Source organism: Mytilus trossulus, chromosome 2, assembly GCF_036588685.1.
Source record: "Mytilus trossulus isolate FHL-02 chromosome 2, PNRI_Mtr1.1.1.hap1, whole genome shotgun sequence".
NCBI lineage: Eukaryota > Metazoa > Mollusca > Bivalvia > Mytilida > Mytilidae > Mytilus > Mytilus trossulus.
The window spans coordinates 75,767,529-75,791,130 of NC_086374.1; the positions used below are offsets into that span (position 1 = coordinate 75,767,529).

The following is a 23,602-nucleotide window of genomic DNA, read 5'->3' on the forward strand; positions in this document are numbered from 1 at the left end:
GAACCCTGAATACTTGGGGCAAGTATGGAAACAACATTCAAGGTTGATACAGCTCTGAATTTGGATTGAAATCAAATTTTTGACATAAATTAGGTTTCTGACAAAAAACAAATGTCAAGATCTTACAAGTCTATTGCCCAATACTGTTCAATTAAAGATGTCTTCTTCAAACTTTTCAAAAATTTGGAGAAAAAAATTGAAACCATTACCCCCTTTTTTGCAATTAGTCCAAAACCTGATATTTCTTTTGACATACTTTACAAGTGGTGTAAAGGAGGTAAAATTGAATATATCTAACATTGCATGTTAAATATTTTTGAATTACCTCCCTTACACTGCTGTTACATTGTCTTAATTATCCATTCCCCTTTTTTTGCCTCGAATTCCAAAACATTTGGAGGCATATAATCCCCCAAAGTCAGTACTAACCATCCCTTCATGGTATGGAAACTTGTGGTATGATTTCAGAGAGCTTCATACATTTAAACACAAGTTATTGTTTGAAAAGTACAAAAATGTTTATTTGGGCCACCTTTTTGGCCTATTATTCCAAAACTATTGGGACCATAACCCCCAAAATCAATCCCAACCTTCCGTGGTATTGAACCTTCTGGTAAATGTTTTTAGAGATTCATTCACTTAAACTTTAGTATTGGTCCGGAATCTTAATGTGTCTTTGGATGAAGACAACGATGACATAATAGTATACGACACAAAGAATTTTTTCTAGAACTATAAAAAGTGCATTTTACCCTATGATTTATTTTTAGCAAAGGCGGCCATGTTTTTTGAAGAAACAGAAAATAAAACACAAACTTTATTTTAGATACCCTAAGGATCATTCAACTTAAACTTGATATAGGAAGATGTGGTGTGAGTGCCACTGAGACAACTCTCCATCCAAATAACATTTAAAAAAAAGTAAACAATTATAGGTCAATGTACGGCCTTCAACACGGAGCCTTGGCTCACACTGAACAACAAGCTATAAATTTACTAGTGTAAAACCATTCAAACGGGAAAACGAACAGTCTAATCTATATAAAACAAGAGGCTCTTAAGAGCCTGAATCGCTCACCTTAATTCTTTTGGTTAAATCTCTCATCAATGATTATTTTGGCTTTTCAATTTATTTAAATGTTCTTTGGATCCTCCTATTTTCTTCAAAAGCAAAAAAAAATCATTTTCTCCTATGTTCTATTTTAGCAATAGGAGCTATGTTTCTTTACATACAAGGGAATAAAATTCATACTAGATACTCTGAAACTCATTTAGCCTAAGTTTAGCTGCAGTTTCAGAGGAGAAGATTTTTTAAAGTAAGTCAACATGATGAACAAATTGTGAAAAAAGTCTTTAAAGGGCAATAACTCCTTAAGGGGTCAATTGACAATTTTGGTCAAATTGACTTATTTGTAGATCTTACTTTGCTGAACATTATTGCTGTTTACAGTTTATCTCTATCTATAATAATATTCAAGATAACAACCAAAAACAGCAAAATTTCCTTAAAATTATCAATTCAGGGGCAGCAACCCAACAACAGAATGTCTGATTCATCTGAAAATTTCAGGGCAGATAGATCTTGTCAGTTTTACTCTAAATGCTTTGGTTTTTGAGTTATAAGCCAAAAACTGCATTTGACCCCTATGTTCTATTTTTAGCAATGGCGACCATGTTTGTTGATAGATCAAAATTTTGGATATAATTTATAAACTAGATACTCTAAGAACCATTCAGTTAAAGTTTGGAAGTATTTGGCCCAGTAGTTATAGAGGAGAAGATTTTTGTCAAAGATTACTAAGATTTACGAAAAATGGTTAAAAATTGACTATAAAGGGCAATAACTCCTAAAGGGGTGAACTGACCATTTCGGTCACGTTGACTTATTTGTAAATCTTACTTACCTGAACATTATTGCTGTTTACAGTTTTATCTCTATCTATAATAATATTCAAGATAATAACCAAAAACAGCAAAATTTCCTTAAAATTATCAATTCAGGGGCAGCAACCCAACAACGGATTGTCTGATTCATCTGAAAATGCCAGGGCAGATAGATCTTGACCTGATAAACAATATTACCCTGTCAGATTTGCTCTAAATGCTTTGGTTTTTGAGTTATAAGCCAAAAACTGCATTTGACCCCTATGTTCTATTTTTAGCAATTGCGGCCATGTTTGTTGATACATCAAAATCTCAGATACAATTTATAAACTAGATACCCTAAGGAACATTCAGTTAAAGTTTGGAAGTATTTTGCCCAGTAGTTTCAGAGGAGAAGATTTTTGTAAAAGATTACTAAGATTTACGAAAAATGGTTTAAAATTGACTATAATGGGCAATAACTCCTAAAGGGGTCAACTGACCATTTCGGTCACGTTGACTTTATTGTAAATCTTACTTTGCTGAACATTATTGCTGTTTACAGTTTATCTCTATCTATAATAATATTCAAGATAATAACCAAAAACAGCAAAATTTCCTTAAATTTACCAATTCAGGGGCAGCAACCCAACAACGGGTTGTCTGATTCATCTGAAAATTTCAGGGCAGATAGATGTTGACCTGATAAACAATTTTACCCCTTGTCAGATTTGCTCTAAATGCTTTGGTTTTTGAGTTATAAGCCAAAAACTGCATTTGACCCCTATGTTCTATTTTTAGCAATGGCGGCCATGTTTGTTGATAGATCAAAACTTCGGATACAATTTATAAACTAGATACCCTAAGGAACATTCAGTTAAAGTTTGGAAGTATTTGGCCCAGTAGTTTCAGAGGAGAAGATTCTTGAAATAGTTTACGACGACAGACGACGGACGCCAAGTGATGGCATAAGCTCACTTGGCCCTTCGGACCAGGTGAGCTAAAAACGAGAAACACTGTACATCAGATTCCTGACTTAGGACAGGTGCAAACATTTACAACTTGATTAAACGTTTCAATGGATCCAAACCTTCTCCCTTTTTCTGAAACAATAGCATAACATCACAACATAGAAAAACACACAATAAAATATCAATTGGCAGACTTAACTCAATCAAAAAACATAAATTAATACACAATGAACGAATAAATTGGATCTGCGATATCTGAATGCAAATGCACAGTTAATAAAATATTGGAGACAAATATTGAAGACCAAAAAGCAATTAAACAAACAAGTTCAAACAAAGTCATGGAAAGACACCACTGAGAAATATTTAACCCTTCGAAAATATTTCACTTTAGAAAAAACCTGGTTTAAAAAAAAAAAATTTAAATCTTAAAGTTTATACAAATGTATTAAGAATAAGTGAAAAATTGGAGATATTACAAATAATCAAAGCTAGTATACAGACAAGATCCAAAAATAACAAAAAAGTATTATAAACAGTATCAACAGGTCGAATTAACAATAAAATACGATTTGAGAGTACTCGCAGATACTGACAGCTTGTTAAAAGCCAAAACCAATTAATAACAAAGGGCTGCGCTTTAGCGCATGATAAGCTCGTTGCCCTTTTAACTTGTCTTTTAATGAATTTATATGATGATTGATCAACTAGAAATAGTGTGAGCCCTGTCAAATACCCGCCCCCCTAAATAATAAATAAAAATGCACAAAAAAATTGGCACTATTAAGGCTACCTCAAATTTAACTAAGTTTGTTGTCTTAATTTTTCATCCATACATTCTATCTTGTTCACAACACACTTTCTGAGTACCAAGTACCTTTTATATTTATAAAATGGAAAGGGAGCTTATGTGAGGTATTGTCTGCAGTGTGGAAGACTGACAGACAGACTGACTGACAACGATATACCATAATACGTCCTGTTTGAAAGACGACGGGCGTATAAAAATGGCAAAAAAGACTACAATACCAATGAGGAGCAGCAAGAAGGTAACAGGGAAAGTGAAGATGGTGAAAGTGACTCTACTGAAAGTTATGATCTAAATGAGGAAGTAGGTGATGAAAGTAAGGATTTCATTGATGATGAAGATAAAGATTACATTGATGATGGAGATGAGGATTTCATTGATGATGAGGATGAGGATTTCTTTGATGATGAGGAGGCCTCTTCTGAGAATGAAAATGAGGATTTTTCTGATGATGAGGAGGCCTCTTCTGAGAATGAAAATGAGGATTTTTCTGATGATGAGGACAGTGATTACAGTGAAGAAGACACTGATGATTAAACCTAGTTCAGCTTTTTAATATTTAGCAGAAAAAACAAATATCATTAGCATTGGCATATAACATAGAAGTCTTCAATGCAATATAAGGAAAGTGATACATGTATATGATTATGGGTTTTAGTAATTCTATGGCTGATTTCCAAATTTTATAGTAGTTTGAAAGAAGGTAATTTTCTTGGGGTATATTGATTGAACCTTTTTATTGTTTAGAATATTCACAAGATGATCATATTAATAAATGTTTAGGAGACTAGATTTCCTTCTTTTTTTCATAAAATGACACCCTTTAACATTTAACGTAGATACAAGCATCTTGTCTTAGGGAGGGATAAATCCTACTTTGTAAAGAATCACTCTGATTCAAACCAAAAATTCTCTGAAACCGATATTATCAAGATGCTTGATTTCTCTATTGACAAAATATTTGTTACGTTCGGAGGTGGTGTTTTTCAACAGACTGTCGACATCCCAATGGGAACAAACTGTGCCCCTCTACTTGCCGACTTGTTTCTTTATTATTATGAGGCTGACTTCATGCAGGAACTTCTTAGGAAGAAAGATAAGAAGTTAGCAATATCCTTTAACTCTACTTTCCGCTATATAGATGACGTTCTTTCACTAAACAATTCAAAATTTGGTGACTATGTGGAACGCATCTATCCCATCGAATTGGAGATAAAGGATACTACAGATACAGTTAAGTCGGCTTCATATCTTGACTAACATCTAGAAATTGACAATGAGGGTCGGTTGAAGACAAAACTTTACGACAATAGAGATGAACTTTCCATTTCTAAGTAGCAACATTCCAGCAGCACCTGCATACGGGGTATATATCTCCCAATTGATATGATATTCCCATGCTTGCATTTCCTATCATGATTTTCTTGATAGAGGTTTACTGCTCACAAGGAACCTATTAAACCAAGAGTTCCAAATGGTGAAGTTGAAATCATCCCTTTGTAAATTTCAGGACGCCATCACGAGTTGGTTGACCGTTATGGAATAACCGTTTCACAAATGATATCGGATATGTTCCTTACGTCGTTACTACAATCCCCTTCCCTTTCATGAATTTGACCTACCAAATTAGACTATTTACCGGATTTGTAATCACATAAGGTAGCAATACACAGTTAGGAAAAAAACTTAAAATTGACACTCATAATTTTTAAACACCCCCTTTCCCCTCCTGTCTAACAAAGAAGGCTTTATATGTGTGTTATGCATGTATATACTTGTAGAAAGAGAATCTTCCATAGATTTGATTTCTAATGGTCATAAGGGTGAAATATAATCCCTTTTGGGTGTAACCATGGCAACAATCTGCATTTCTTAGATACAAAATATAGCAAAAAAGGGGGGTGAACATGTCACAAAAGTCTCCAAAATTTGGTCTAAAGGAAAATTTCAATGAATTACAGTGATACCTTTCCTGAATCCATAGGTTTATATCTATCAAGTGGTCCAAAAAAAATCATATGTCTTCCTGCTCGTTTTTCCATAAAATTGAATTGAAAAGATCGAGCGCAAAATCTTTGTTGATAAACACTACAATAATTTATGGACCTATGAACGGTACGGATAGGAAAATACGGACTGTCAATCATTGAAATGGCCTATAAAACATGTTAAAATCAATCTAAATGTTCATATAAACCCACTAAGAAGGCTATATTATTCTTCAATTACCTAAAAATCAATTTTATTGTACAAAAGCTTTCATATTTAAAAAATTCACAGGGGCCATAACGCGAAACTAAACTTCTAACTGTGTATTGCTACCTAAGCAACACGACGGGTGCTGCATGTGGAGCAGGATCTGATTAACCTTCCGGAGCACCTGCGATCACCCCTAGTTTTTGGTGGGGTTTGTGTTGTTTATTCTTTAGTTTTCTATGTCATGTGAACTATTGTTTTTCTGTTTGTCTTTTTCATTTTTAGCCATGGCGTTGTCAGTTTGCTTTAGATTTATGAGTTTGACTGTCCCTTTGGTATCTTTCCTCCCTCTTTTAAGGAATATTTAGTCACATGTTAGAATTTTTATGTTGTTACTTGTTTACTTATTACACGTATTATGTGCTATTGTAGACTAGTTATGTTTTTTAACATTTTTTATTGCGCTCAACCCTTCCTGCGAAACCTAACTCTATAAAAAAGCTGCGATGCTAAGGTATCATTTGTGATTTCAATTGCAACCAAATTTAACAAGAGTAAAACATCCTATATGCAACCAGATGCTTCGCAGGGCGTAGCTTTATACGACCGTAGAGGTTGAACACTGAACGGTTGGGGCAAGTATGGACACAACATTCAAGCTGGATTCAGCTCTAAATTTGGATTGTGATTAAATAGTTGACACAGCATAGGTTTCTGACACAGAATGAATGTATTCTAATGAACTTAAAATTTTTGTTTTCTCTTAGAGCAATTCACTATGCTGTTCAATATTAATCCTCTCAAAATAATGTTTGAAGAAATTTTCTTTTTATTTATGAAATTTCAAATGAGAAAAATTGAACCCAATTTTTTAAACACATCCCCCTTTCCCTTATTCCAAAACTAATCTCAATTAAAATATTCTAATGGATTTTGCAACAATAACTACTCATTTAAATACATCATAAATAAACTGTAAATAAAATGTAAAAAAACTGCTTGTTATCACTGAATGGTAAAGATTATTTAAATTTATCAGTTGGTAGTAAAAAGTGAATATACATTGTATATTGTATATAACAAAGATTTAAGATGATTCTGGACAAAGAAAGATAACTCCAATTAAAAAAAAATCTTGCAATAAGATATTTCTTGCTTACTATTTTGGACAAAGAAAGATAACTCTAATTAAAAAAAAAATTGCTATTTCACAATATTGTGAAATTAGATATTTCTTGCCATTGCACAATACTGTGCAATTGAAAAGACTTGCTATTCCACAATACTTAATATAATAATTTTAGATCCTGATTTGGACCAACTTGAAAACTGGGCCCATAATCAAAAATCTAAGTACATGTTTAGATTCAGCATATCAAAGAGGCCCAAGAATTTAATTTTTGTTAAATCAAACTTAGTTTAATTTTGGACTCTTTGGACCTTAATGTAGGCCAATTTGAAAACGGGACCAAAAATGAAGAATCTACATACACAGTTAGATTTGGCATATCAAAGAACCCCATTTATTCAATTTTTGATGAAATCAAAAAAGTTTAATTTTGGACCCCGATTTGGGCCAACTTGAAAACTGGGCCAATAATAAAAAATCTAAGTTCATTTTTAAATTCAGCATATCAAAGAACCCCAAGGTTTCAATTTTTGTTAAAATCAAACTAAGTTTAATTTTGGACCCTTTGGACCTTAATGTAGACCAATTTGAAAACGGGACCAAAGGTTAAGAATCTACATACACAGTTAGATTCGGCATATCAAAGAACCCCAATTATTCAATTTTGATGAAATCAAACAAAGTTTAATTTTGGACCCTTTGGGCCCCTTTTTCCTAAACTGTTGGGACCAAAACTCCCAAAATCAATACCAACTTTCCTTTTATGGTCATTAACCTTGTGTTTAAATTTCATAGATTTCTATTTACTTATACTAACGTTATGGTGCGAAAACCAAGAATAATGCTTATTTGTGCCCTTTTTGGCCCCTAATTCCTAAACTGTTGGGACCTAAACTCCCAAAATCAATACCAATCTTCCTTTTGTGGTCATAAACATTATGTTTAAATTTCATTGATTTCTATTTACTTAAACTAAAGTTATTGTGCGAAAATCCAGAATAATGCTTATTTGTGCCCTTTTTTGGCCCCTAATTCCTAAACTGTTAAAACCAAAACTCCCAAAATCAATCCCAACCTTTCTTTTGTGGTCATCAACTTTGTGTCAAAATTTCATAGATTTCTATTAACTTAAACTAAAGTTATAGTGCGAAAACCAAGAAAATGCTTATTTGGGCCCTTTTTTTCCCCTAATTCCTAAAATATAGGGACCAAAACTCCCAAAATCAATACCAACCTTCCTTTTAAGGTCATAAACCTTGTGTTAAAATTTCATGGATTTCTATTCACTTTTACTAAAGTTAGAGTGCGAAAACTAAAAGTATTCGGACGACGACGACGACGACGCCAACGTGATAGCAATATACGACGAATTTTTTTTCAAAATTTGCGGTCGTATAAAAACAGTATTTGATTTTTATCCATAGCTTAGATAGTAAAAATGTTATTATAAAATGATATATGCCTCAGGGAACAGTTAGTATCTGAGGGACTGCTAATGTGCTTTCATCCTTGCAACCATTCAATAATAATACAAACGTATGACATTCATGGAACCTATTTTTTACAAGAAATTTAATGTTTTAAATTGAACTAAAGATTTTACAAATTTTATGTTTTCATCAGATTTTATTAAGTATTATTTGTTACATCAATAGATATAAACAATTCACAAAAGTTTCATGGACATTGGTGAAAGCCTTTTTGAGCTATTGTCCGAAGTGTTAAAAATCCCCCTTTTTTTATGAATAAAGCCCCATAAATCCAAAACTTAAAATCTGAAATTTATAAATATTGAAAGGGAGCTTACATCAATAGATATAAACAATTCACCAAAGTTTCATGGACATTAGTGAAAGCCTTTTTGAGTTATTGTGCGAAGTGTTAAAAATCCCCCTTTTTTATGAATAAAGCCCCATAAATTCAAAACTTAAAATCTGAAATTTAAAAAAAAACGAAAGGGAGCTTACATCAATAGATATTAACAATTCACCAAAGTTTCATGGACATTAGTGAAAGCCTTTTTGAGTTATTGTCCGAAGTGTTAAAAATCCCCCTTTTTTATGAATAAAGTCCCATAAATCCAAAACTTAAAATCTGAAATTTAAAAAAAACGAAAAGGAGCTTACATCAATAGATATAAACAATTCACCAAAGTTTCATGGACATTGGTGAAAGCCTTTTTGAGTTATTGTCCGAAGTGTTGAAAATCCCCCCTTTTTTATAAATAAAGCCCCATAAATCCAAAACTTAAAATCTGAAATTTAAAAAAAACTGAAAGGGAGCTTACGTCAATAGAAATAAACAATTCACTTAAGTTTCATGGAAATTGGTGAAAGTGTTTTTGAGTTATTGTCCGAAGTGTGGACGACGGACAACGGTATACCATGATACGTCCCGTCCCGGGCGTATACAAATCATGCATCAGAGACTAAAATCAACTAAAACACATCCCAAGGATTTAGTATTTTAACGACATTAACAGTTAAAGAAGACATGACTTGTGCAATGCCAAAAATAAATGTATCGACAGGTAGTAGGATAGTGTGGAGCGACTTCTATAGAAATAAAAATTAACGTGTGTGTGTCTCTATACATCTCGCCTCAAAAGATAATGAAATTTAGTTATGATTTAATTTGCTAATGACAAAATCAATATTAGTGCCAATGTGAACTATATTCAGAGATCTAATTACAATATTGGTACGATAACCCTTACTTAAAGGTTCGATGAGTTTACAAGGATCACATATTGATTTCTTCCCTTTAAGTACAATACTACCATAAAATTTAGGATGTGAAATACCATTTTTAATAAGCTTTCTACAGGTATAGCCAAATTTACAAATCAAATCTGTTGGAATTGGTTCAGTAGTTTTAGATGGGTTGTTAGATTCATTTGAATATTTCAAGGCTGATAGAACTTTACCTAATGAACACTTTTATCCAATGTCAGATTTGCTCTAAATGCTTTGGTTTTTGAGTTAAAAGCCAAAAACTGCATTTTACCCCCCATGTACTATTTTTAGCCTTGGCCCATGTTTTTTGAAAATAAAACACAAACTTTATTCTAGATACCCTAAGGATCATTCAGCTTAAGTTTGGTTGGAATTGGTTCAATAGTTTCAGAGGAGAAGATGTTCGAAATAGTTTAAACCTGACGGACGATGACGGACGCTAAGTGATGGCTAAGCTCACAGTTCCTTCAGAACAGTGAGCCAAAAAGGTGACTGTACACCATTCTAGTACTTGTCAATGATATTGCTAAAATTAATAACCTATAATTTAAGTTTAATATAAATCTGAAAAAAATAATTGTACTTGTGAGAGCGCAAACATGACCTGACAAACAGATGGACAGACACACAAACAGATGCCCAGTAATTCCATGTATCCCGCAAAACATTATGCGGGGGACACACTATTGTGAATAGAAATATAGGACTGATTTTTCATTATATCAATGAAGTGATGTTGAAGCTTTGTAGGACTGAAAGTATGTTTTATTTGATCACCTTGAATTTTCTACAGCAGTAAGTTAAAATTGCTGATCAGTTTAGTTTAATAAAACAAATTTCAATTTGGTCAGAATTCTAAAAAAAATCCAATAGATGGAGATCAACACTCAGTCAAGTCACTGTTAAAACACAAAATAAATACTTGTTTAAGTCTTAACTAGAATATGCAGAATATGCTAATTATGACCCTAGAAATTTAAAACATTAATCATGAGTTTCTAGACAGTAATATTTCATTGCAAACTTAAAACTAAAGTTACAAATAACTGTTTTGTCATAATTTAGGTTCTATAAGAATGCATGACTTATTACCAGGCATATTAATACAAAATTGTTTGATAACATCATATTTACTTGAATACAAAACAATAATATATTTTAGTAATTTCTGATTCCAAAGATTTGTTAAAAAAAGTATAAGTGCATCTTGACTATCACAGAAAAAAATGTGATTGTGTTGCATTGCAATATTTTCATGGAGTCTAATAACTGTACAAATTACCTAGATGTATCAGATATATCACATTTATACAAGATTTTCATCACAGACAATGGCTTCAGTTTGACTTCCTTCTTTTCACTACTGGCCTCTCCTTCAAATATTAACAAATTTGGATCTATCAGCCATATCTACGAAACCAATAGTATCATTTGTATAAAATGAATCTAATGAATTTTAAAATCTGCATTTTTTATTATGTTAAAGCATCTCCTTGTAGTACTGATATAATCTGAATTTGATGGTTTTAAAATGTATTGAAATAAAACAATATTATTCAACACCATCTAAATTTGTGTAGTCTTTTCCATTTTATATGATAGCTTGGATTAGTTTGATAGGTTATAATATTATTTTCTTACAGTCTACAAACTGATTTTTTGTTGTTGATTTGACATTTGTCTTAATAATTTAAACAAGTATCTTTTTAAGAATATATGAGGCACATGAAATGAGGTCAAAAACTTTCTATAAAATTTGCAAAGGTTGGTCAGAAAAGGATCAGCAGATTGATGGAATGACCACAAAGATTAAATACAAAAGTCATACTATCATTTGTACCTTGACTTTGGCCTGAACTCTGAATATACAACTTGCTACTTTTGTAGAACAGTGTCGTCAGTGCAAACTCCTTTTATAAGGAACAGGACAGGATTTATTAGTTATGAAGCTTCATATAAGGAAGTTTACGCCCCCTGTGTCCCCCTTAAATCAGACTTTTATATTTGAGAAGTTGAATTTCAGTTGAATGTCCTGATAATCTATATATATAATACATTTATTGATTTCTAAAATTCTATTCAGTAATTTTTTGGAAAATATTTTCAAAGATATCTATTAATACATACTAAACACTGGATCTTTTTATTTTCTTTTTCTCCACTCAAGATCAATCGAAAGCTGGTGTATGCATGACTTTGTTCATTGATCATCTTTGCGAAAAAGGCTTCTTTATTTTGAATTGGGCTGTAAAATACAGTAAATATGTCTTTCAAATATAGCTGACCATTAACCCTTTTTATTAAAACTATCAATTCCTTAATATAATGAAAATCCCAAACATTCATCTCAAATATTTACTTACCAAACATAGTGTTTTGTCACATCTGACTTGTTGTTGTACTATTCTATAAATTTAATAACTATTATATATAAAGAGCCTGTGTTGCTCACCTTGGTCTATGTGCATATTAAAGTTATATGACAAGTGAAAAATATTGTTATTCCAATTCTTGAACCAATGCATACAAACATCATAAACTAAGTCTTCTGTGCACGATTTTATCACTTTTTTGGCAAAAATTCGTAAAATCGTCAATGTTTTTTCAATCAGTCAGTGTTGTAAAAATTTGGCAGGTAATTCAAGTTAATGTTTTGTAGCCGAAGTTTAATGATTGTCACCTGTTCGTCAACAATCAACAAAAACGCCTGGATATTGAGCATGTGTTTAACAAGTACAATCAGATAATATCTTATTTTAAGGACATCCATGCGTATTGCAACACCGGATTTTTACGAAATGGGTCACACTGAGGTCACTTTGCATACAGAAAAAATGTTTGGGGGAATAGCTTCCTGGAAAGGAAGCAATGAAAATAAATAAACTTCTTCAAAATATTAACAAATTAAAGAATTTTCATCAGAAAAAAGTATATGTACATAAGTTTTATAATGAAAACTATCCATTGAGTTATAAAAAAAACATATGCATTACTTTTTTAATTTGAGGTTTCTTATGACTTTAAACAATATTTTTTTGTGTTTTTGTGTTATTGTGTTTACCAAAATTTACAAAATTATGAAAATTGTTCAGAATTGACTATAAAGGGCAATTACTCCTTAAGGGTTCAATTGCCCATTTTGGTATGTGACTTATTTGTAGGTCTTACTTTGCTGTACATACAATCGGGAAACCATCCGTCTTCGGACGACGCTGATGATGTGATACCAATATACCGGTACGACCGCAAAATTTTTGAGGTCAGCAAATCATCAACAGATTGTCCAATTCATCTGAAATTTCAGGGCAGATATTCTTGATCTGATAAAACAATTTTACCCTGTCAGATTTGCTCTAAATGCTTTGGTTTTAGAAATCTAACCCAAAATTTACATTTTACTCCTATGTAGTATTTTTACCCATTGAGGCCATTTTGGTAGGTTGGCCAGCTCACCAGACACAGTTTTGAAACTAGACACCCCAATGATGATTGTGGCAAAATTTGGTTAAATTTGACCCAGAAGGTTCAGGGGAGAAGAAATTTTTGTAAAAGTTAACGACAGACGATTGATGAAGGACGACAGAGGCCAAGTGATGACAAAAACTCACTTGGCCCATAAATATGTGTTATGTAACTAAGGGTTAAAAAAATGAACAACACAATTTTAACCTTGTTTATATAACCCTTTGTTTAAAGAGTAAACCATCAGCTATCCTTAATCAAGGGTAATTTTTAACCCAACAGATGAACAACCCAGTCCAGAAGACCAAGTTTAGTTAATGTAAATACTTGTATCACTGTTAAGTGTGTGCCTTACAAACATTTACACCATATATATCTTTACTTAGCTTCTTCAAGAGAAGTTTAATCTCTGATTAAAGATCTCCATACTGTTGATTCAATATTATTTGTGAATTTTGTGGATTTAATGGGTAGTCCTGGTTCAAGCAAACCACAAATTCAAGTGTTCAAAGAAGTGAAAATTTTCTATATGTTTAATTTATGAAGACATTGACAAAAACCATGAAATAAAATATCCACAAAAATAAAACATATTCTGATGACAAGTATAGAAAACAAACAACAGTTCATTTTCCTCATAAATTGTATTGATTTTAATTGTGATTTTACCATTTATTTAGTTGCTCTTATTTGACAGAGTACAAGAATATCCTACTACAGTTTAGGTGATCCATTGAAAAATAATAAACTCCCGCATCAAAAGTTTTGTCATGAAAATTGTTTGTTTTTATAAAAGGATGGACTTAGGTGAGGTTAGGTGAAAACTAATAAATTAAGAAGTTAAAATTGATACTATAAGCTTGTAGAGCATCAACTAAGGATAAAAATAAGTTAAAAATATTGATAGGTCATGGACCTCCTTTTCGAGATATTTGAGATTTAAAATATGGCGGGAAAAGGCTGACTCTGACTTTTACCTTATATTTGCATTGGTATTATTAGGTCTCAAAACAAAAGAAAGAAAATAAAGAATCTTCTAAAATTTTGGTAAATGACCTTTCATGAGCTATTAAGTCTTATATGAAAAAATAAATGGGTGTTAAGGGGAAAATATTTTACATTGTATTGTATGGAAAAACACAAAGGAGTCCGAACATTTGACACAAATTCCAAAACCTCACCTAAGTACATCCTTAAGACATAGGTTGAAATCTCATAAACATGTTTAACCCCGCCACAATTTTGCTTCTGTCCCAAGTCAGGAGCCTTTGGTCTTTGTTAGTTGTGTGATTTTTAATTTTACTAAATTAGTTTCTTGTGTATATTTCGGAGTTTAGTATGACGTCCATTATCACTGAACTAGTATACATATTTTTTAAGGGGCCAGCTGAAGGACGCCTCCTGGTGTGGGAGTTTCTCGCTACATTGAAGACTCATTGGTGGCCTTCATCTGTTGTCGACTCTTTGGTTGGGTTGTTGTTGCTTTGTACACATTCCCCATATACTTTCTCAATTTTATGTATTGACAGATTAATGTTTTGTCGACTACCATTGTGTCTGAGTATATAAATATGAATAGATATCAGATTGATGTGAGCAAAACCCCATTAACATGATTTAGACAGAAAGAAATGTAACTAATTTATACCTTAGATTTGCATTGCATAATGGTTGCACATTTCATGGATGGGTTTGTTAACGGCATACAAATGCTGGCTTGTCCTATGCTAGCTATAATAGTAATCAGTGTATTTTGCATTGCCTCACATATAAACAACAACCAAGATACAGATAGGTACAGCAGAAACTGGTTAAGCCAGGATTAATATTCACATAATAAGCATTGTGTATAAGTTTTATAACATTGGGCTGAGGAAACCAATTTTTGGATGTACAGACAAATAGACAAAAGTAATACTTGTTGCACCCTTCAATATGGGGTTGGGGTGGGGGAGGGGGAGATAAAACTAGAGGCTCTAAAGAGCCTGTGTCGCTCACCTTGGTAAATGTGAATTAAACAAAGGAAGAAGACAGTTCATGACAAAATTGTGTTTAGGTGATTGTGATGTGTTTGTACATCTTACTTTACTGAACATTCTTGCTGCTTACAATTATCTCTATCTATAATGAACTTGTCCGTGTAGTTTCAGTGGAAAATGTTAGAAAAAAGTTACAAATTTTATGAAAATTGTTAAAAATTGATTATAAAGGACAATAACTTCTTAGGGGGTCAATTGACCATTTTGATCATTTTGACTTATTTTTGAGTCTTAAATTGCTGTACATTATTGCTGTTTACAGTTTATCTCTATCTATAATAATATTCAAGATAATAACCCAAAACAGCAAAATTTCCTTAAAATTACCAATTTAGGGGCAGCAACCCAACAATGGGTTGTCCGATTCATCAAAAAATTTCAGGGCAGATAGATCTTCACCAGATAAACAATTTTACCCCTTGTCAGATTTGCTCTAAATGCTTTGGTTTTTAAGTTATAAGCCAAAAACTGCATTTTACCCCTATGTTCTATTTATAGTCATGGATGCCATCTTGGTTGGTTGGCTGGGTAAAAAAACACAACTTTTAAACTAGATACATCAATGATGATTGTGGTCAAGTTTGGTTTAATTTGGCCCAGTAGTTTCAGAGGAGAAGTTTTTGTAAAAGTGAACGACGCCGGACGCCAAGTGATGAGAAAAGCTCACTTGGCCTTTAAGGCCAGGTGGGCTAAAAACAATATGTAGGCATGTTTAAAGTGCCATTCATCAGCTAAGCCCTTTGTGAGTGGTTGAACATATAATGCAATCAACAGTATATTTATACTCTGTGTATTGTTTACCTTTCATTCCAATATAAATTATCATCTCTGTGAAATTGCACACTTTCACTAAATATTTTGTAAACAGGGTTATCTGTATAGCTATTAATCTCTGAAATAAAAAAAAATACAATATTAATAAAAACAATATTTCTCAAGAAAATTGCAGTAAGGGTTTCAATGAAATTTTGTAGGATTTACTAGTCAGGACATTAATAATTAAGACGATTTAGATCTATTTTGATAAATTTAAAAATATTTAAGTCAGATTTTTGCGTTATTTGTGTGTGTAGTGTCAGAGTAACACATTTCAAATTATGTTTTTGCTTTTTTTCTGATCGCCTTGATATCAGCATTTCAGTCATTTTTTCTACAAACTAAATTCAATTAGCGTACATGAAGTTCATGTCCATCCTGTTACCGCTACTTATATCAGCTGTTAAATTGTTCTCCCTGTGAATATTGAACTAATCAGTAATGATTTCAAAATTGCAAAGTAAACTAAACATTGAACACAGCACATTTCTTGCATGACAGGGAAGATAAAAGAAATTTCAAGACATTTAGTGAAAAAAATTGGGGGTACTTTTTTGTCATGTCTACCCGGTATGCTGTTACAAAAATATTGATTAATTACACCAATGTAATACTTGAAAAAAGTGCAATAAAGTGTTGTAAACCAAAATCACAACAGAAAAAACATTATCACTTCGTCAAAGGAGTAGTTATTTCAAAACAGCATTCATAAATGGAGAAATTTGTCTATCCTGTTACTATGGTTGCTACGGTTACAGCAACAGGATAGACAATAGTAGACAGAAACGTCTTTAAAAAGTTAATAACATATAGTTGCACACCTTGAAGTATTTCATTGTTTGAACTCATCTCAAGATTATAAAGTCTTAATCTTTACAATTTAGCATTTACAGGTGCATAATGCTAAAGGTAACAGGATAGACAAAAAGGGTAACAGGAAAGACCTTAACATAGTGATATATCATTAACGTACGTTCCTGTTACCAACAAAATAAAAACAAAAGTAAACCAATATTTAAGAAAGAAAAACTGAAGAACATCATATATTGCTATCTTAGACTTGCATAACTGGTTGTTATTTTTTTTATTTTTTTTATTTGATTAATTGTCCCATACAAGTATATATATTGTTTGTGGGTGGGTAAAGAGACCGCTTACAAGATAAAAGCACATTTTCAAATTGAAAGGGGGGGGGGGGGGGGATGACTCCAAGGGCCTTCCCCCATATTTCATTTGATTTGTTTTATTGTCCCATACATGAATATATATTGTTTAGGGGTAGGGATCTCAACCGTTTACAAGATCTAAACTAGAGGCTCTAAAGAGCCTGTGTCGCTCATCTTGGTCTATGTGAATATAAAACAATGGACACAGATGAATTCATGACAAAATTGTGTTTTGGTGATGGTGATCATGTGTTTTGATGATGGTGATGTGTTTGTAGATCTTACTTTATTCTTGCTGCTTACAATTATCTCTATCTATAACAGTAGTTTCTGTGGAAAATATTAGTGAAAATCTACAAATTTTATGAAAATTGTTAAAAATTGACTATGAAGGGCAATAACTCCTTAGGGGGTCAATTGACCATTTTGGTCATGTTGACTTATTTTTAGGTCTTACTTTACTGTACATTATTGCTATTTACAGATTATCTCTATCTATAATAATATTCAAGATAATAACAAAAAACAGCAAAATTTCATTAAAATTACCAATTCAGGGGCAGCAACCTAACAACCGGTTATCCGATTCATCTGAAAATGCCAGGGCAGATAGATCTAGACCTGATCAAAAATTCTACCTCCTGTCAGATTTGCTCTTTATGCTTTGGCTTTTGATCAGTTATAAGCCAAAAACTGCATTTTACCCCCATGATCTATTTTTAGCCATAGCTGCTATCTTGGTTTGTTGGCCGAGTTACCGGACACATTTTTTAAAACAAGATACCCCAATGATGATTAGGGCCAAGTTTGGTTTAATTTGGCCCAGTATTTCAGAGAAGATTTTTCTAAAAGATTACTAAGATTTACGAAAAATGGTTAAAAATTGACTATAAAGGGCAATAAATCCAAAAGGGGTCATCTGACCATTTCGGTCATGTTGACTTATTTGTGAATCTTACTTTGCAGAACATTAAAGATCTTTACAGTTTATCTATATCTATAATAATATTCAAGATAATAACCAAAAACAGCAAAATTTCCTTAAAATTACCAATTCAGGGGCAGCAACCTAACAATGGAATGTCTGATTCATCTGAAAATTTCAGGGCAGATAGATCTTGACCTGATTAACAATTTTACCACATGTCAGATTTGTTCTAAATGCTTTGGTTTTTGAGTTATAAGCCGAAAACTGCATTTTACCCCTATGTTCTATTTTTAGCCCTGGCGGCCATTTCGGTTGGTTGGCCAGGTCACCTGACACATTTGCTTAACAAGATACCCCAATGATGATTGTCGCTAAGTTTGGTAAATTTGCCCCAGTAGTTTCAGAGGAGAAGATTTTTGTAAAAGTTAACGCAGGACGACGGACGCCAAGTGATGGGAAAAGCTCACTTGGCCATTCGGGTCAGGTGAGCTAAAAAGAAGGTGGTGGGGTGACCCCGCCCTCAAATTTTCATTTGATTTGTTTTATTGTCCCATACAAGTATATATATAGTTCAGGGGGTGGGGATCATGACATTTTACAAGACAGAAGCACATTTTTAAATTGAAGGTGATGGGATGACCCCCAGGGATTCACCCTAGATTTGATTTGATTTGTTTTATTGTCCTATTATAATTACTGAAAACCGCATGTCTCTATCACTTACTGTTTCCAAGTAAAATTCATTTGTAAATAAAATTTCTTAGGGTTCTTCAGTAAAACCCTCCCTTCTTTATGCCCCTCAAAATATCCCTTAATAGTCCCCAATGCACAGACATGTAAGTCTTACTTTTTTATGAAGATAGTGTTTGCACGTACCCGCATACGGATGAATAGTCAAAATGCCGTTCGTAGGCTATGCATACCCACATCAGGTTTTATAATCAAATGGCATCGAATTAAGAATGAAACTTGAAATACAATGTATGATCAAATATATATATACAGAAATTGTCGCAATTAGTGAATAAATAGATTAATATCACTCAGAAGTTTTATAAATATTTATATATAGGTAAGTGAACAGTTTTTCTTACTTCATAAATATTCTTAAAATTGAAGAACAACCAAAGACATTCCACATGTTGGAGAAAATATAGTATACAAAATGAAAGAAAATGACACATGGGTCAAAGCTTAGGTTGTTAGTAAAGGTGGTAAATCAACTGGAAAAAATGGGTTTATTTGAACCTTCAGGATGAGAATGAAGATGCTCAGGTTGGCAAAGATTTTGCTAAAGATTTTCAAGAGTTGTGTACAGCACAAGATGTAGATGAATTTAATGCAGTTATTGTTCCTCAATCTAGGCACAATGAGAACTTAAAGTGAAACATGCTAAACAGCTAGAAATGGACAATTGGAAATCATTTAATATTTATGATGAAATTCCATATTCAGGCCAAAAATTAATGTCAACAAGATGGGTTATTACAGAAAAAGAAATGAATGGAGAAAGAAAAGTGAAAGCTAGGTTGGTAATGTGAGGAAGAAAATGAAGTAAAATCAGATTCACCAACCGTTCACAAAGAAAGTCTAAGAATATTTTTAGCTATAGCTTATACTTCTGATTTCGACATACATACAGAATTAAATATCCAAACTTACAAAGTCTAAAAACAGGCTATCATTTGAACTTGGAATTAATTTTAATTATGGAATTTGCTTAAATTCTTGTTATTGAATTCTTAGTAACATTGAGTAAATACACTATACAAATGCTTCATATGCCAATGAGACAACTATCCACAAAAGACCAAAATGAGACAAACATTAACAACTATAGGTCACTGTACAGCCTTCGACAATGAGCAAAACCCATACCACATAGTCAGCTATAAAAGGCCCCGATAAGACAATGTAAAACAATTCAAACAAGAACACTAACAGCCTTATTTATGTAAAACTAGAGGCTCTCAAGAGCCTATATCGCTCACCCGATTCTACCTGGGTTTTTGAAATCATATAAACTAGAGGCTCTAAAGAGCCTGTGTCGCTCACCTTGGTGTATGCGCACATTAAACAAAGGAAACCAATGGATTCATGACAAAATTTGATCATATTGACTTATTTGTAGATCTTAATTTGCTGAACATTACTGCAGTTTACAGTTTATCTATCTATAATAGTATTCAAGATAATGATTAACCAGATGCTCCGCAGGGCACAGCTTTATACGACCGCAGAGGTTGAACCCTGAATGGTTGGGGCAAGTATGGACACAACATTCAAGCTGGATTCAGCTCTAAATTTGGATTGTGATTAAATAGTTGACACAGCATAGGTTTCTGACACAGAATGAATGTGGTCTAATGAACTTAAATTTTTTGTTTTGCCTTTGAGCAATTCACTATTCACTATGCTGTTGTATATTAATCCTCTCAAAAAAATGTTTGAAAAAATTTTCTTTTTATTTATGGAAATTCAAATGAGAAAAATTGAATCCCCCCCCCCAATTTTTTTTTCGCATCCCCCTATCCTTTTTTCCAAAACTGATCTCAATTCAAAATTTCTAATGGAGTTTGTAACAATAATTACTCATTTAAATACATCATAAAATATTAAAATGTAAAAAAGTGCTTGTTATCACTGAATGGTAAAGATTGTTTTAAAATATCAGTTGGTAGTAAATGAATATACATTGTATATTGTATAAAACAATGATTTAAGTTGATTCAACTACCTATTCTGGACAAAGAAAGATAACTCCAATTGAAAATTCTTGCTATTGCACAATATTGTGCAATTAGATATTTCTTGCTATTGCACAATACTGTGCAATTGAAAATACTTGCTATTGCACAATACTGTGCAATTGAAGATTTCTTGCTATTGCGCAATACTGTGCAATTGAAAATTTCTTGCTATTGCACAATACTGTGCAATTGAAGATTTCTTGTTATTGCTGAGTACTGTGCAATTGACAATTTCTTGCTGTTGCACAATACTTAATGTAATAATTTTAGATCCTGATTTGGACGAACTTGAAAAATGGGCCCATAATCAACAAGAGGCTCTCAAGAGCCTGAATAGCTCACCTCTTAATTTTTTTGGTTAAATCTCTCATCAATGATTATTTTGGCTTTTCAATTTATTTAAATGTTCTTTAAATCGTCCTATTTCTTCAAAAGCAAAAAAAAAAATCATTTTCTCCTATGTTCTTTTTTAGCCATAGGAGCTATGTTTCTTGACATACAAGGAAATAAAATATAAAATTTATACTAGATACTCTGAAACTCATTTAGCCTAAGTTTGGCTGAAATTGATACAGCAGTTTCAAAGGAGAAGATTTTTTAAAGTAAGTCAACATGATGAACAAATTGTGAAAAAAGTTTTTAAAGGGCAATAACTGCTTAAAGGGTCAATTGACAATTTTGGTCAAATTGACTTATTTGTAGATCTTACTTTGCTTAACATTTTTGCTATTAACAGTTTATCTGTATCTATAATAATATTTAAGATAATAACCAAAAACTGCAAAATTTCTTTAAAATTATCAATTCAGGGGCATTATACCTGCAAACCCAGTTACCCGATTCAGCTGAAAATTTCAGGACAGGTAGACCTTGACCTAATAAATACTTTAACTTCTTGTCTTATTTGCTCTAAATGCTGGATTTTTTGAGATATAACCCCAAAACTGCATTTTAACCTGTGTTCTATTTTTAGCCATGACGGCCATGTTTTTTGACGAAATAGAAAATTAAACACAAACTTTATTTTATACACCCTACTGATCATTCAGTTGAAGTTTGGTCGAATTTGGTTGTGTAGTTTTAGAGGAGAAGATTTTTTAAAGTTAGCAAATATGATGAACAAATTGTGAAAAATTGTCATTAAAGGACAATAACCCCTTAAGGGGTCAATTGACAATTTTGGTCATATTAACTTATTTGTAGATCTTACTTTGCTGATAATTTTTGCTGTTTACAGTTTATCTTTATCTATAATAATATTCAAGATAATAACCAAAAACTGCAAAATTTCCTTAAAATTACCAATTCAGGGGCAGCAACCCAACAATGGGTTGTTTGATTCATCTGAAAATTTCAGGGCTGATAGATCTTGACCTGATAAACAATATAACCCCATGTCAGATTTGCTCTAAATGCTTTCGTTTTTGAGATATAAGCCAAAAACTGCATTTGACCCCTATGTTCTATTTTTAGCAATGGCGACCATGTTTGTTGATAGATCAAAACTTCGGATACAGTTTATAAACTAGATACCCTAAGGAACATTTAGTTGAAGTTTGGAATTATTTGGCCTAGTAGTTTCAGAGGAGAAGATACTTGAAATTGTTTACGACGACAGACGACGGAAGCCAAGTGATGGCATAAGCTCACTTGGCTATGCCATGTTTGGGTTCAGCATATCAAAGAACCCCAAGAATTCAATTTTTGTTAAAATCAAATTAAGTTTAATTTTGGACCCTTTGGACTTTAAAGTAGACCAATTTGAAAACAGGGCCAAAAATTAAGAATCTACATACACAGTTAGGTTTGGTTAAAATTTCATAGATTTCTACTCACTTTTACTAAAGTTAGAGTACCAAAACTAAAAGTATTCGGACGCCGCTGCCGCAGCCCACGCCGATGCAGACGATGACGCCAACGTGATAGCAATATACGATGAAATTTTTTCAAATTTTGCAGTCGTATAAAAACAGATATATTTCTTAAAAAATTACCAATTGGGGGGGGGGGGGGGGGGGGGGGGGATGGGAAAGCAACCCTGAACGACTAGTTGTCCAATTCATCTGAAAATTGCAGTGCAGATAGATATTTACTAAATAAACAATTTAACCCCTTTGTTTAATTTGCTTTAAATGCTTTGGTTTCAAAGTTATAAGCCAAAATCTACATTTGACTCCTATGTTCTATTTTTAGCTATGGCCGCCATCTTGGTTGGTTGGCCGGGTTATTGCACACATTTTTTTAAACTAGATACCCTAATAATGATTGTAGCCAAGTTTGGTTAAATTTGGTCCAGTAGTTTCAGAGGAGAAGATTTTTGAAAAAAGATTACAAAATTTACGAAAAATTGGTAAAAAATGACTGTAAAGGGCAATAACTCCTAAAGGGGTCAACTGACCATTTTGATCATGTGACTTATTTGTAAATCTTACTTTGCTGAACATTATTGCTGTTTACAGTTTATCTCTATCTATAATAATTTTCAAGATAATAAGCTAAAACGGACAAAATGTCCTTAAAATTACCAATTCAGGGGCAGTAACCCAACAACAGGTTGTCTGATTCATCTGAAAATTTCAGGGCATATAGATCTTGACCTGATAAACAATTTAAGCCCCATGTTAGATTTGCTCTAAATGCTTTGGTTTTTGAGTTATAAGCCCGAAACTGCATTTTACCCCTATGTTCTATTTTTAGCCATGGCGGCCATCTTAGTTGATTGTCCGGGTCATGCCACAC

General features: G+C 32.6%; 1 protein-coding gene across 2 annotated transcripts in view; it reads right to left on the reverse strand.

Annotated features, from left to right (window-relative positions):
- LOC134708029 (E3 ubiquitin-protein ligase E3D-like) overlaps positions 1 to 23,602 on the reverse strand; it is an 81,332-nt gene that overhangs the window by 28,366 nt on the left and 29,364 nt on the right. For both annotated transcript variants that reach the window (XM_063568273.1, XM_063568272.1), the window contains exons 4-6: positions 16,005 to 16,095; positions 11,830 to 11,947; positions 10,985 to 11,112 (exon numbers count right to left, since the gene is read on the reverse strand). In XM_063568273.1, coding sequence (XP_063424343.1) covers positions 10,985 to 11,112; positions 11,830 to 11,947; positions 16,005 to 16,095 — 337 coding nt within the window. The remainder of the gene's footprint in view (positions 1 to 10,984; positions 11,113 to 11,829; positions 11,948 to 16,004; positions 16,096 to 23,602) is intronic.